The sequence below is a fragment of the Lepidochelys olivacea genome (assembly GCF_965140295.1).
Source record: "Lepidochelys olivacea isolate rLepOli2 genome assembly, chromosome: 2".
NCBI classification, from domain to species: Eukaryota; Metazoa; Chordata; order Testudines; family Cheloniidae; genus Lepidochelys; species Lepidochelys olivacea.
Window position 1 is genome coordinate 75,475,983 of NC_140412.1, and position 16,818 is coordinate 75,492,800.

At 41.9% G+C, this 16,818-nt stretch overlaps 1 protein-coding gene across 5 annotated transcripts in view; it reads right to left on the minus strand.

Annotated features, from left to right (window-relative positions):
• Nucleotides 1-16,818, minus strand: part of DTNA (dystrobrevin alpha) — a 315,284-nt gene that overhangs the window by 18,116 nt on the left and 280,350 nt on the right. For all 5 annotated transcript variants that reach the window (XM_084620949.1, XM_084620950.1, XM_084620952.1 and 2 more), the window contains 5 exons: nt 15,054-15,150; nt 5,654-5,813; nt 2,943-3,032; nt 2,161-2,329; nt 1,037-1,169 (listed from right to left, as the gene is read on the minus strand). In XM_084620949.1, the coding sequence (XP_084477075.1) occupies nt 1,037-1,169; nt 2,161-2,329; nt 2,943-3,032; nt 5,654-5,813; nt 15,054-15,150 (649 nt within the window). The remainder of the gene's footprint in view (nt 1-1,036; nt 1,170-2,160; nt 2,330-2,942; nt 3,033-5,653; nt 5,814-15,053; nt 15,151-16,818) is intronic.

Below are 16,818 nucleotides of genomic sequence, written 5' to 3' on the forward strand. Positions count from 1 at the left end.
CATCAATTGAAAATGTTTTCTAGAAAACAAAATGTTTGCTGTTATCAAATAATTTCTGAGTAGTACTCTACTGCTTAGAGGCAAAGTGTTATGTTTCCTCAGGAAACATGAATAGACTGAACTCTTCTTCTGGGATGAACATTTCATATTACCCAATTTAATCATTTTTTTAAAAAAGGTAGTTCTTTTCTGTATTTAATTTCTATTTTTTTTCCTCAAGTGGAAACAAGCCACGTGTAATATTCACCCTTTGTGAAATCCTGCCCCAGTGAAGTTTTCCATTGACTTCAATGGGGACAGGATTTAACGTGCTGTCTTTCTGGGGCTATTTTGGGATTACAGCAAGTGGTCCTTTTTCCGAATCTTTGTCTAACTCACTTGGTGGTGGCAGCAGTACCCATCGAAGGACAAGGAAGGATTTGTGCCTTGGGGAAGTTTTTAACCTAAGCTGGTAGAAATAAAAGCGTAGGCAGTCTTTCATGCGGGTCTCCACATCTGTACCCTAGAGTTCAGAGTGGGGAGGGAACCCTGACATCCCATGACTCACTCCAGACCCTTTCCCCCATCCCAGATTATGACAAAACCATCCTGTTTTAAAAAGGACTGGTTCAGCGGGCTCCAGTCCCCTCACAAGGAAAGAACATCATAGATGCTTTATGTTATTAAACAAAAAACTGAACTCAACATGCAATACCGTCTCTACAGTTCAAAGCATTCTTGTGTGGGTGGCTTGGTAGAAATTGATTGGCAGTGGCAATTATGAAGGATTAGCTAATGACCTTGTGAAGGTTAATATCAGCCTTAAGCAAGTCAATTGATGAGCTCTTTTTGAGCACTTTGTGTGTGCGTGCGCGTTTGTGTGTGTGTGTAAGAGAGATCTATCAATCAATCTATCTAGGGGAGGCATGAGAGGGGAGAGTTTTGAGAATAATATATTTTTAAAATCTGGAAGCACCAGCCACTGACAAGAAATTGCAGATGGTGGGCTACTGCAGCACAATAAGCCCGGGGACTATTTGGTGGGTTCCTTTCTTACCTGGTAGGCTTCATCCTGCAGCTTTTGTTTCAGATATTCCTCCATCTTGAGCTCATTTTCCAGCTGGCGGACAGAGTCATTTTCATAGTTCTCATCATCTGCTCTAACATAGGGGTCTCCATCTTCTGTAACCCTAAAGACAATTATTAATAAATAGCCTCCTAAGACAAATTACATTCAATGTTAAAAGAACTTCCCTATTTGAATGAAAACTGAGAGGAAAGCAGGATCTAATGAAACAATATGTTTTCAACTCCATGAACATTTTCTTGAAGTTATTTTTATTTTTGCAGCCCTTCCTCAAGTCCCATCTTTGCAGTGATTTAGCACCCATGAAAGAGATTAAGGGACATGCCCTACTAAATGTGCATTCACAGTCCAATCATGCTCCCATTGACGTCAATGAAAAAAATTCTCAAAAGCTTCCCTGAGAGCAAGATTTGGCTCTAAGGATCTGAGCCGAAGCCTACTGGAGTCAATGGAAAGACTGCCATTGACTTTAGTCGATTTTGGATCTGACCCTAAATTACAGTTCATTGAAAAGTTTCTGAAGAAACATGCCATTTCATTGACAGCAAAACATTTCATGAAGTCATACTGATTTTAATGAAGGTATAGATGGGATGGTCAGGGTGGGTGAGACAGAGAAAGAGACCCTTTCGATCTGAAAATGGAAGTTTCAATACAACTCTAATTCGTGAAAACCTTTGAAAGGCTTTGTTTTCATTCCACAGTGCAACAAAAACAAATTTTGAAATCTTGAAAGTTGTCGTAAAACAGAATTGTCATCTTTCAGCCTGCTCTATGTTAAATCATTAAAATTTGCCAGCCGTACTCTAGCAAAACCTCACAAATAAAAAGCCTCAGCTGCTGAATTTCCTAATGGAAATCCAGTAAGGTTGCTTCTTATTATGGGCTCACAAAAGTCTCAGACTGGAATCGAGAGTATTAACTGATCACTTCTTGCCCTGACTCCTTTAGCTTTGAGAGCTCATTATTATTATATAGGCAAAGAGCCACCCCCCAGTTAGATTTAGTTATATTACTGGGGGGAAATCTGTACATGCACATTCGTATCACAATTTCAATACAAAATGAATTAAAAAAATAGAGAAGGTACCCACATGTCACTGCGAATGGTGCCAGTGGCAGATGCACTGTGAATATATCCTGGCTTCCGGGCATGGATTTGTGCAAGGAAAGCCTTTTCAGAAGTCGGTGATGGAACAAGATCATCAAAATGAGTCCGACCAAACTCAGAATCCACATTACTCTCCGTCTCGCTGCCCATCTCTGTGAGCCACAAAAGGTGATTATGGCTACATTTAATTTTCACATGTGCTAGTAGGCTTGGTTCATTTCTCTAAATATTCTTCTGTTTCTCCAAGTTAGAGTTCCAATCTCTCTCAATCGTGAATACACCAGTATGTTTCAGGCAACATGGATGCTGTGGCCATATGTTCTCTATCTATTTGCAGAGCCATCTCTTGTTTCTGTGGCGGTACAGCATAATAGATCCTCTGCAGACATTTGCATATGTTGCTAAAAAAGGAGACCACAGTATATGCCATTTGGCACAGCTAGAAATCTAGACTCAGGAGAACTCGGATATTGCACATCAGGATACAGGTGCATTGTTGTGCTACTGACATCTTTTTAAAAACAATTACCTGTGATAGTATTTACAGATGCACCAAAATGTTATATTCTGAAAAAAAAATTCTAAGCTTTAATTGCATCTGGATGTCTGTAGCTTTCAAAACGACCACTTTTAGGTTTTCTTTCCATAAAATACAAAAATATCCAGAACACCATTTAGGTGTTTTTTTTTCTCAGCTCCCTTTTATTTATTTTTAAATATATGGTAAATGACTGTACCGTGATCATGCTCTTAAGCCTCACGCACCTGAGTTTAGCTCTTTCACCAGAGAAGACATGGTATTGGTAATTGAATCTGCTGCCACTAGTAAGTCATTTCTTAAATTTCGCCTTGTGCCTGAGGCAGGAAAAAGAAAAAAAAACACAAAGCTAAGATTTTTCTCAAGGGACAAATTATGGCTTTGTGTATGAAGTACTTTTAACCTTACATCAAATTGCCAACATCATAATTTCAAGGAGTCAAGTCCTTCCAAAGGGGCACTTGCAAAACTTATATGCAGAACAGCTTCGTTTTCTAACACCGCACTCAGCAGCAGCTCAACATCATGCTTCATTTATTCACAGTGTCCGAAACTTGGAAGTTATTAATTACAATCAAACTCACTTTTGTGGGGTGACACTAGGAGACCGAGGCTAAGAGATGAAATGTCTGGGGGAAGTGGACTGAAGTTATTTCTCCCTAAGTTTCCATGGCTCTGTTTAATGACTCTTATTGTATAAATATGGTCAATGTTGAAAAAACATGGTTGATTTCATTAGGCCTTATATGGATTTTCCTTTCCCACCCCTTTGTGGTATCTTTTGGAGCTCAGGAATCTTGTATTTTCCATAATCGACTCCCATTTAAAAAAAACCAAACGAACCCAACCAGCAGGGTCAGGGGAATGGGATGGGGTGGGGGGGCAGTTGGGAGCCAGCATGGAAATATTGGTAGGGATTCTGCCCCCCCAACTCCTGCACACCTGCGGATGGAGGTGAGAGGGGGACTCAGAGGGGCTACAGCAGCTGCTGAGCAGGTAGGAACCACAAGGACCCCAGTTTCCTTCCTGGAGCTGGCTGCTCCCCAGCCGAGACGGAGTAGCTCCCTTTGCTCTCCCTCCTACTCCCCATTCACAGCAAACTTCTGCCTACCCTGAAAGCCACTACCCCCTTCATCAACAGCCCTGTGCTGCTGTGACCCTCTTTCCAATACAGGAGGGTCTAGACGTTGTTTCCTGCAGAACTCCTCAGTACTGCTTTAAGCATCAATCAAGGAAGGTTACTGGAGAGCAAAGTACAATACTTTTAGGGTTGTGATGGCTGGTACAGCGTGCTCCCAGCCTATGCTATCACAGAGTCCCAAACTCATAATCCTAGTGTAGTTGAACCAACTACATATAAATAGACTCAACCCTTAAAATCCTCGCTAACTTCACAGGGGATGATGCATAGAAACTGGCAGGATTTGGCATCTGGAATGTCTTTTAAACTGACGGCCCTTAGTAAGTCAAAGCCTGCCCTCTCCCTCTGTCCCTCCCCCGCACCCCACACTTTGAGAAGAGTTGTAATGCCGTCTCAGCTTCACATCTATACAGACTTTTACATCTATTCTCTAAGAAGAGAAAATATAGGAGAGCTAGTGCTCTACTCCATGGAGTGCCTTCACTATGGGCAAATTAAAAGAACTCTGACAGTATAGCTGTTTGCTTAAAAAAGAATTCCCACATACCAGCACATTACACAAGGACTGCTCTTAAAAGCTGCCCAGATTTGCCTTATACAACTGGAATAAGATAAATACTGAGGGTAAACCCTTTATATACCAAAGGTAGTTGTTTTTAAGTGTGATCACTGTACATATGAGAATATACTCTTACATTGCCGTTTCACTTTAGCAGAACACATTGCTGTGACAAAAAGCAGTGGCCTGAAGCAGCCCATGCATTATTTATGGCTATTTTATTGTAGCTACTAAATTCTCTCACTTTGTCCAAGTTCTGAGAGAAACCACTCTTGAAGAGAGTGTTCTATGTCTGTACACCTCTCTCAGTTTTTTTAGGTTTAAAGAAGAAAATGTCACACTGTGTGTTCATTTCTCACAGAATACACGTTGAACAACCTGGTGCCATGGGACAAGGATCAATCCTCTAGCCGGATAGAGTTTAACATGAGAATTAACTAGTTCTTTAAAGGGAAAACCTTGATTGCACTTAGGGCTCAATCTTGTCATCCAATTCATGAATACAATTCCCACTGAAATTAATGGAAGTTGCAAGGGTGGGCAGAATTGAGCCCAGGAGGGCAAATTATGTTCTCAGTTACAGCAGGGTATATCTAGGGGGATCCACTGACATTCCAATTTGCAATGGTGTAATTGAGAGCAAAATTTGGCCCTTTGTGTTCAAGGAAAAGAAAAACGGAAATTGCAGGGATGCAAGCATTTGGGAAAGAGAGTAATTCCATGGGTGGAGGTCACATAAAGTATTCACTTTCTTTTATATTTAGCATATTATTTAATCTGTGATATTAGAACTTCAACGCAAACAATCAGTGAGCAAAGGATAAATCTTCCATCCTTTTGCGATTTGACGAACAACACGGAAGGGGAATGAAAAGCGCACAGCAGCCAATGGCAGTGCTCTGGTAAACATTAGACACAATGGAAAAGTCCATCAGTTCTTAGGAGAAGCAGCACAATACTTCCTCCCTCTCACATCACCCTCCCATCCCCCCATAGCCCAGTTTGTTGAACCAACTTACAATGGTCAATGACAAGTCTTTATTTTATGGCAAACAGGTTGAATTGCAATGGATAAAGCACTGGAATAGGACTCAGGAGATCTGGGTTCTATTCCTGGCTTGGTCACTGGACAGCTGGGTGACCTTGTGCAAAGTCACTTCTCCTCCCAGTGCCTCAGTTCCCCACCAGACACTTGCATATGCTCTCGGTGTAACTAATAACTTAACAATGCAACTTACTTTGTGCAAAAGCTTCTTGCACGTCTCCTCCCACGCCCGTCAGAGAGTCCTGAGGTGTATGGGTTGGGGTGGAGCAGGCAGACGCAGACCTGATCGGCATAGGAATAGGTCGGCTGATAGTGTGACTGGGTGAAGATCGAGGGGAGCCTGCTCCTTGAGTCTGGAAAATAAGAACAAGTGGTTAAATAGGTCTTTCCAAGAGAAAACACTCAGCTGTAGTCATCTTCATTCCATTCCTTAGCTTGGCTGAGTGAAACCTCAGCTGGTATCATGCAGTTATGTAGAAAAATAGGGTAATATTAAATCAGTTGATGGAAACCTATTACATCCAACTTCTTGTTAGGAAACAGCTACAGCAACCTATGGTAAAGGTGTAGTATGTAGGAAAGATAGATTAGAAGGTCATCCTGAAACATGGCAGGCTAGGTTGGATATAAAAATGTAAAGATATTTCTTTCAGAGTAACAGCCGTGTTAGTCTGTATTCGCAAAAAGAAAAGGAGTACTTGTGGGCACCTTAGAGACTAACCAATTTATTTGAGCAGAAGCTTTCGTAGCTCACAAAAGCTTCTGCTCAAATAAATTGGTTAGTCTCAAAGATATTTCTTGTCTTTAAATCTAAGGTCTGGGACTTTTTTCCGTGAAAGAATTAAGAGTGTTGGCAATATTCAGACATTCTTAGAAAGACAACTCTTGCAGTCTGTAGGAAGTGGAAGGATGCTGGCACAAAGACAACTTTCAGTCTAGGTAAGGAGGAGTTGAAGCTACTCTTGGAGGTGTAATATTTCCATGTTAGCTGATCAAGTTCGTGCCCTTACACCTCAACCACTGTTACCAGAAGGAATCCATGCAATAAAGTTTTGGAATGTAAATTAAACCTATTAGTGAAATAAAAGCTTACCCTCCCAACAAATAGTACAGATTTGTGCTTTTCTTCTTGGTTTGTGAGCTATTTAGCCACCACTAAATCATTCACTTTCAAATTGTTCACGCCACAGGATATACTCAGCCTCTCCCAAAGTACTGTTCAGATAGGCAATTTAAATTCCTGTTATGGGCCCAGTAGCTGGAAGTTAAAATGTTTTAACACCAGTCATATAAAATGTCATGCTGTTAGCACCTGAGAGTTAGTATCATTTAACTGAAATTCAAGCATACGTTGAAGAACAATAATTTTTAAAAGTGCAGCTGGGTGAGTGATACCAGGGGACACAGTGAATTAATGCACTTTTCCTTTATGGCCTGACAGTTCCTGGGAATATATGTCAACGTAAGAAAAACAACCAAACAAACCATACCCTATTTAGCATGATTAGGAATTGGGGTTCAGCAGAGGCCTATGACTAAGATAACATGAGTGTCACTAAACAGGAACCAGTGCTCATGAGTGTTAGTTTACAGTGAAAAATTACATTATCTCTAGTGAGGTTCCCCCCACCAATTTATTTGGACCTGCAGTATCAATTAAAAAAAAAATCAGTTGGATTCCTTAGCCCCTTCAGTGTCACGTGCCTTCTATGTTCTGGTGACTGTTTCCTCAGAGATGAAGATCAGATATTGACAACTGCATGCCAAAAAATGCGGCTACAATCCTTTATAAAATTGGTCGACTTTTCTTTTTTTAGATTTGTAAGCCAACTTCTGTTTTCTAGATTTTGGCCCTAACCATGCCTCCCTTGCCCCTACTGAAATAGGTCTGATCAGAAGAGAAGCAGCATTGTTATTGCTGGTTAACCTCCAACAAATTGATCAAGATACACTTTTTTTTTTAAAGGACACTGCCACTGCTGAAAAACAATGCTATGGAAGTTGACACTACAATGAGCTTAGCAGAAGTTACCTAAGAGGTTTGAAGCAGGACTTTGCAAGGGAAAGTTACCGTTATGTGAGACACTCATTTCTGACAAGAAATGGCAAGTATGATTTTAATATTTTCTTTCGGAGTTAAAACTTTTAGGAGCGCGGGGAAATTTGAACACATAGGGACCAATGCTCTCCCTGCTTTCTGGCCCCTTCTGTCTCATTCTTGTAGTGCAAAGGGGGGCAAAAGTAGCTGGTTCTGGCCAGCTGAGAATTCTGCCAGACCAGGGGAGTTTTCAGCTGGTGCTGACTTTGCATAACTAGTCCCCCGGGGACTGTTACGAGCTGGCCGAATTTAGAGTAACCTGGTTCTCTAAACTCCACTGGGGCCATGCCCAGAGCAGATCAGACAAAACACCAGAGAGCAGCAAACTGCCTCCCTGCTACTCCACTGAACAGATTTTGGCAGATTTTGTCCATAGTTCCATGTTGTACTTGTCCATTTTCTGTTTCCTTCCCACTGACTGGGAGGCTAAGGAAGAACAGAAAACCAACAAGAACTCTCAAGGATGTTGAAGAAAGTGCAGTTTATACAAATATTGTCCAATAAATCACACTTAAAGAACTATCAAATCATATGATGGGCATTTGGCTTGTCCATTAATTCCTTAAAATGATGGACATTTGGGCATTCCTTTTCTAGAATTTATCCTCACGGGGAAGACAAGAAAGGAGAGGATACTTACCTTACAGTAGCTAGAGATCATCTAGGTGTTTTTGTCTCTATGGTTGTTGTACTGTAGCTCCACCATATGACATGAACGCACCCGTGCACTCTTAACTGGACACTGCAAAGTAGTAGTTGTAGGCCTGTGCCTATGCAGAACGCCCCGTGCTCCAAATGAGGGGATATAGGGGATATATAGCAAGCCCACTGCCACTCAGTTCCTTCTCAGCCACGACGCCAGAGACTCCACAGTAGAGGGGAAGGAGGGCGAGAGGTGGAGCACCCATAAGGACAAACACATCATGAATAACTCATGGTACTGTAAGGTAAGTAACCCTTCCTCCTCCTTTGAGCACATGTCCCTGTGGGTGCTCTACTGTAGGAGACTCCCAAGCAGTAATTCACAGACGAAGTGGGTGCTGGGGAGGTAAATCAAGACACTGTTTGCAGAACTGCATCACCAGAGGAAGCGTCATCTCTGGAAGCAGGTAAGATGGCATAATGCTTGGCAAAGGTATGAAGAGAAGACCAAGTCACAGTCCTGCAGATTTATGCTATGGGAATGTCTTTTCGTAGAGTCATGGATGTGGATTGAGCTCTAGTGGAATGCGCCGTCACTCTGTATCCCAGCTCTTTCATAACAGGTCAAAATACAACCTGAAACCCACTTAGACACATGCTGCATAGAAACAGGTTGGCCCTTCATTCTGAAAAGGATACTCCCAGAGTACGGAGGATGTCACCTCCCCTGGAGCAAATTAGGTGACATTTGGAATTATTCGGGATGGAAAAAGAGATCTACTTGTGGTAGAGCCCAGGTCTGGCAGACGTTGTGAAAGACAGAGTCTTTGAGCTACCATTCATGGTCTTGCCAGAAGCATCTGCTCAGGGAGTCTGCAATTGTATTCTGAAGGCCTGGCAGGTTGACCACTGATATGTCTATTCAATGGGAAACGCACCAGTTCCAGAGTCTTAGTGACTCTGCACATAAGGGTGGTAGTGGTGCCTGTAGTCTCCTCTTGGCATCCTATAAAACTGGTCACCAAACTGACTCCAAGGATGCCAGTAACCCCGTTGGAAGGTATAGTGAAAGAGTCCCCACTAGTCAGAGTCCCTGGGAATGGCAGATTCTCTAGAATCCTCCTCAGTAGAGCGACTCTTGGGAGCTGGATGGTATGGTACTGGGATGGATTCTTGTACTGAGATCTCAGAGTCCGATAATTTGTTTCCTGAGCTAAGTACCTGAGGCATTATGACCAGCTAAGTGCCTCAGGCATAACAACCAGTGAGGGGGCAGGTTTTCAGTCTGCAGGTGCCTTGGGAGTCACTGAGGGGGCTCTGACAGATCTCCGCTACAATGGAGATTCAGGCTCATCTGCAATGATGAGATCTTCAGATGACAGAAACCTGGAAGGAGCTGGAGGGCCGTGATAGCCTATAGTTGAGGCTTGAGTCACTACCAGAGGTGAAATTGTGGATCAGTGAGATGGAGACTGCTGCACAACTGAAGCAAAGTCCTGTCTTACTTCAGAGCTTGGGAAAGAAGTCAATACCACGGGATGCACAGTGGCCCTATGTGTATCATAGTGCCATGGAGGATCAGGCAGTGCCGCTGTGGTAGGTTGTCTGGTAGAGTGCTTATGAGTGCAGATGAGGCTTCTTATGTGGTACTGACACTTTGGTACCAGACTAAGTTGGAGCCCCTACAGTACTCTTTTAAGGGATGTGAGGTCTCCCGAGTGTGGGTCTTTATAGGGTGATCTACCCCTTTTCTTCATTTCTCTAATTGGGTAAGTGTGCTTCTTCCTTTTTGAGGTCTTCATGTCCATGGTCACAGATGAAGCTGGATGGGTGACTGAAGCAGCCTGTGATGTTGAGGGGGTAGTAGGAAGTGGATCCCACTGGAGCTAGGGAACATTCCATTAAGAGGAGTTTCAGTTTAGCCTCCCTCTCTCTTTTGGACCTGCCTTTAAATCCCCCTTGCACTTTGAGGGGATTTGGGAGTCAAACATCACAGGCAACTCAAATATCTGTCACTGTGGGGAAAAGACCTGTGGCAAGTCTGTCACAGCCTAAACACTGGGGTCTTAGGCATAACAAACTGTGCTCCAGCACAAATAAAGGTACAGAAGGAGAAGGTAAAAGACCCCCCCTCCGGCAGCTCAAAAATAAATAAAATAAAAGTAAAGTAAAGTAAATAACTAAGAAACAAAAATAATGAATAAAGAAAGGCGGGAAGCTGAAACAGCTAACAGCAAAGGCTCTGTCTTGAGCCACAGGTGGTCGAGAAAGCACTGAGTGGAGGCAGGCTTGTGCCTGCCTATATCCCCTTGTGTGGCGCATGGGGTGTTGTTCTGCTCAGGAGCACTACTTTGTGGTCTCTGATCAAGAGTGCATGGGTGCATGCACATCCTACAGTGGCACACTCATGGGGACATATACTCAAAGAAGAACTACACACTAGAGCTCAACATTTTAAAATACATACTCTAATTGCTACACTGATCTGCTATGCAAGGTAAATAATGCACCGTTAACTGTAACTTTCATTTTCTGGAACAAGACCTTTGCAAGGCATGAGAAACTTTAGGTTTTTGGGGTTTCCGTCTACTATGTAGATAAGATTTTTTTCTTTTAACTATTTGGACAAAATCAACCCACAGAAAGTTGAAATATGTAAAGATCTAGAGACTATGTGGTTTAAAAGGTTGCAGCTATTTTTTATATTCTACTTTGCTAGATCAAATTCAGCCCAGATCCGTGGCAACTGAATGTTGTTACCACTGGACGTCTGTCTAGCGGCATATGTGAAATGCGGTTAGTGGTCTTAGTCTAGTTTGCAGGAGACAGATGGTAAATGTCTGAAAAACTATGCTTACAATTGACGCTAAGTGACTGACTTGCTCGTAGTCTCAGCGTAAAGACCAAGGATTGAACTTCTTTTAATCCCTAGTTAGACCCACAAGATCAGGATTGAGGCATGTTGACAGGGGAGTTTGTGGAAAGCTGCCACTATCACTGAGGTGACAGAAGGCTTCAGCCTTCATTTGTTAACTGACTGCAGCTGTCAGCATCCAAGTGCCTTTTATGAGACCTTCATGTACCCGATTTAGCTCATCATACTTAGATCAAAGTGGTAAGGATTTTAATTATCCCTTTTTAGACTAGAAAATGGTTTATGTTACCTAGTGTCACACATAACTCAGTATAATACATTTGAAGTGAAGACTGTTTTTATTGAAACTGTAGTCCACTGCTCCCTCTGCTGGAGCTGAAACTAGCTCACATACATGGAAGTCTGCCCAGGAAAATTATACTGTTACATTATAACATGACAACTAGGAAAACAATACATATGTGATCACTTCATTACCCTTCTGGGAGGAAGCATCATTGTGGTAATACAGAAATGGAAAGTACATAAGCACTAGAAACTTATCAAGACCATTAATTCCAACTGAGTTACTCCATGGATGAATTTAGCCCTACATCTGTAAATAGCCTATGAAAGAGATCAATGGGGAACATTTTATGGAAATGATGAGAACTAGTGTAAATAATTAATTAGCATAATCTCCTACCATTCTGAAAGTTCATTTAGTATTAAAAGGATCTGAATATTACGCTGTAGAAGGCGAAAACATATTGTAATGTCCTCAACATAGATTTTTAATAAACACAATAAAAAGACTATTTTTGTACGATGCTTTTTTTAAAAGAAAAAAACCCTGTTCACTTTTAGGGCATCTAATTTTCAACAAAAAGCCATTAACGTTATTAGGCAAAATTAAAAAGCAACAAACCTACTCAGAGGGGTCTTCTGATAGGTCTTCCCCTCTGGATTACAATCAGAACGGTCTTGCTGCAACAGATTCATTCTCCATCCCAAAATGTAGCAAAACTGTTAGTCTAACAAGGCTGAGCACCAGCAACAAACAAACTGGTGCATGGCTAACCCTCCTACCATACTCAGTGTGCATCAGACTGTTAATTGTACTGAGCACTGACCTCTTTTGTTGAAATTGAGGGGTTCAACGTTATTGTGTTACAATGAAATATTCCTCATTATACTCCTCTTTTAAATAGGATTGCTGTCTGGGCAGATCAGGTATATATATATATTTAACCTAATAACCTCGACAGTGTCCATTTTAATTCTAGAAAAGGCTACAAAACAATTTAATCTTCCAAAAGTCAATACTATTAATATAGACTCTCACGCTGCTTTGAAAGTGAAGTGATTGTTCTGAAGGGGCACCTGGCTGCTGAAGCCAGTGCCATCTTTTGAAGAAATAAAAACCAAGATCTGGACTGCTTGTGGACAGGAAAAGTCCCCTGGCACTTTCTGAATGAGTACGGATTCCAAATCCATTATCCTGGGTTAATTTCAACTCAGGTAATTATATTCTGCTTACTGAACTTACCATGGTAGTTTCACATGGCTATGAATGGTGGTGGTGTTCTTCACTCCCTGTTCTAAGTTGTGGTGTACTATGGTTGTATGCAGTTAAACAATTGTTGCTTTTCACCCCTAAAGTGGCCTCATCTAGGCTATGTCTACACTACAAGCTAGGGGTATGATTCCCAGCTAGCATGGGCAGCGGTGGCACAGGCTAGCTGTCCGGAGTATGTACTCATGGGGCTCAGGAAGGTTTGTACTTGGGGTGGTTGGCTCATGCTGCCATTACCACTGCCCCATTACCACAGCTACGCTGCTATTTGTAGGGTGCTAGCTCAAATGAAAGCTAGTGGATGTATGCCTGTGTGAGCTGGGAATCACACCTCTAGCTCATAGCGGAGATGTAGCTTTACAGGAGTGAGAAAAAGATTCTATCAAGCCATTGCTTACTTCCCAGGGGGACTGTAAGGTTTAATTTGTAAAGTGCTTTGAAAGGCTCAATAAAACATGCTAAAGAAGTGCAACACATCATCATTATCCTCAGTCCAAGGCATGAGCACACATTTCAAGCAGTTGGAATAATATAAACCATGGAATTGTAGCCCCATCGAAGAGTTAGTGAGACCTACAATAAGGTAAATAACTTACTCCCTCTTTCAGTTCTTCTTCCTAAAGAAAAATTGGATCATTAGAGCTAGATTAGCCAGGATTTAAGTGAAGAAGAGAAAAATAAATGCAAACCTGGGAACAAGGTCAGAAGTCCTGGATTAACTAACACAGGCCCCTGACCACTGGGGGAACAGCTCACCACAAAGAGCCCACAGGCAGGAAGGGGGCATAGTCGTGTGTCATGGGGGGAGGGCCCCTCTGCATGCTGTGGTGAGAGCCAATGGGCCAGAGCGGGGAGCTGGGTCAGCTCCATGGGACAGGAACCACTGTAGGATGAGTGAGGGATGGGCTCACTCTCCAACAGACCTGGAGCCCTCAGCCCCCAGGGGCATGACCTGACCTCCCTCCCTGCAGGGCTTCTCATCCCTCAGGGACAGAACCCCCTCCCCCCTCCCCCCGGGGTCAAGGAAGGTTGGGGAGCCATCAGTTACCATAGGGCACATGGTCCCAAAATTAGGGACTTCCTAGATTGTCTGCAATGAAGCACATTGGGGTCATAGTCTAATTCGAATGGCTAGTCATCCTCCCTATTCTAATTATAGTACAAATCCTTTGTATCTGAAAAATGCACTGAGACTGACCACCCCTGTAACTCAAGACAGAGCATGACTCTTGTGTCAAAACTCAGTTCTAGACAATCATATTACTGATACTTCAGTGCAAAGGGCATCCGTACTGGAGGCTGTACACTCCACACCAGTTCCTCTCCTCCTCCCTGCCCATTCCCTTCCACAGAAGTTTATGTTTTTCTTGAAGAAGAAAATATATGTCTGAAGGGAAAACTCCACCACTTCGAGGCGGTCTATTTGCACTGCTGGGAGGGCCCATTTTCAGTTGCATGCTAGCTCTGATGGGCCATGCAGGATTTAAAGTGCCAGAAGGATAATGCACGGCTGAGGCCTCTTTTGCAACTTGGGAAGGTAAAAAAGCATTTTTCAGCTTTCCTTTCTAACCTTAGAAATACATTTGTATATTGCTGTCTGCATTTTTGAAATGGGATCCTTCAGGAAAGTACTTTCTTTCTTTTAGTGTATTTTACAAGGGATTTTTTTCTTTTGTAGTGAAAAGGACCAAGTACTGTCAAGAAGATCCCTCCAGAGTCCTATAGTCAGAGGGGCTGCGTTGTCAAATGGCATTGTCTGATAGAATGACTAATGAAAGGAACAAAGCTAAAGGAACTAGAAAAACTAGCTCTGTACCATCAGCCAGGATAGGAGGCTATACACCGTACAGTGTTGGCATAGCTATTTACCATTGGGGATGAATTATTTTGTTGCCTTTTGTACATCCACCTTTTCTATATTGAATACGTTTTCAGTGGAGCAAACTATAAATAAACCAGAAACTGAACATGTCATGAAAACCTTTGTTTTAATTATCTTTGTATGGCTGCTCAAGAACCTGATCGACCAGCATTGCTGGATCTCTTCTCACTAACTAGCAAGGTAGTATTGCACCACAGTGGGCTTTGTTTGCATATCCAAGTGAATTTCAATGATTTTTGAGTAATACTTAGTCTACTGTACTGCTTTCAAGTGTTGTCCAATTCGTTTAGCGGTAGGATGACAACACAGACCTGATGCTAATACAGGAACAGTATCAGTTGGGTACATTATTGACCCTGAAAACCTATGTATTAGAGTGGCGAAAGCGAAGAGAGAAAGTTGATGGGAAACAAAGCTTTTGTGGGACGAAATATTCAAATTTTGTAGTTTTTTATTAATATGATGAATCTCTCTTTCCTATGCGACACTCCTTGACTGGCCCCCTGTCCATTTCCTTTGACTTTCACGTGGAGCACCTTACCTTCAGTAGTTTCATGAGGCCTTCTAACTGTACCATCAGCTCTCTCCGACTTTCCTGGAGAGCAGACATCCTCTGTTCGAGCTCATCCTTCCGCTGTCTGAAAAATAAATTGGGATCAGAGCTAAGACTTCATAGAGTTAGCTTTACAATTTCTGAACTGCATAATTTTTTCAGTTCAACTGTGGAGAGTATATTAGGCTATTGGAAAGTGAACACATTCTCTGATTTCAATATAATGCCCAGAAATCAGGGGAGATGAAGGAACTTCCTAGTTTCTCAAAGTTAAGAATATAGTCAGTATGCTGGTTGGGGTAAAATAAGTACTGACACTCTCCCCCCAAAACACCAAATGAGGAAGAATTTTTCAGATTCACACAAGTTAGTTTACATTTGGAAGAATGTTTGGAGTTGACTTAAGGACATGAGAGTCTGGCAGGATTATTGACACTGGACAAGTAGAGATGGGAAAGCCCAAGAGAATTCAGAAATTCAGCCAGAACAGCAGAGAGCATTGTGGCTTTTCAGAGGCTGGAGTCCAAGCTACTATATGTTTTCAATTTTAACTCTTTTGAAAATAGCTTTTGATGCTGCAAGCTGAATTCTATGCTCATTTATGACTGTCTGAATCCTGAGTAACTCCATGCATGTTGGGGAGGTTACTCTAGCTTTAAGCCCACTAACTTGGAGCAGATTTTGATTCTGTACAAGTACAACCTATGGTAATCTAAGCAGGAGAATGTGGTAAAATTCTGCCTTCAGCTATACAAGTCCAAGTCCCACTGACAGCTGTTACACCCATACAACAGAGGGTTGAATCAGGCCTATGGAATATACATAATCAGATTTTGGGGAGGCCTCTGTCATATTTAACCTGTAGCTGCTGCCCCCTGCAAGTTACAATATCATTGACAATACTATTTTAAAGAGTCATATTTTAGATTAGGTGATATTTTATACACTCTACTATATATGTAAGTCCCATATTGAGGCATCCGAATAAATGATACAGTGCCAACTCTAACTGGGCATGTGTTGTGGGTGTAGGGAAAAGAACTTCCATTCTTAGTGAACTGATCTATATTTTCTGCTATCTGTCCTATTTTGTAGATTGTAAGGGCTACATTTCCATAATTCATCGCTTCAGGAACACCCGCATTGCAGTTAACTGTGTTTGCATGCATATTTTATGGGCACACCTCAGGATATAGGTCTACACTAAACTTTTTTTTACTTAGAGTTACTTGATTGTCAGTTATCTTGAGTTACATTTTGCGTAGGCTATTGCAAATACTCCCCACATGGTAGTGCCAGTTACTAAGCTGGGGAGTGTCCATGCTAGCATTTACAAAAGTGTGAAGTACCTCGAGTAACTGGCAATCAATTAACTCAGGAAAAAAGAAGTCTAGTGCAGACATAACCTTAGTTTTGAAACTTTATCCTCACAATTTAATAATGGACAGAAATAAATGATCAAGGGTGAAATTCTGCCCTCATTTATACCAGAGGAAATTGGAAATTCCTCAAAACCAGAACAGAATCTGACGCTAAATATTCTGGAGAATGGTTTCCTTGAAAAATTGAGGGTCATGTAAAATTCAGGTGTGGGTAAACAGACAGGTGGCCAGAGATATGTCTGAAGTGTGGAGATCAAATGCAAAAAAGTATAAACATAAGGCAGAAAATCACTACAAGGGACGTTAGATGCGTTCTACAGATCTGCAAAACTCCAACATTTCTTGGAGTTATAAGACCCAAATTGTCATAA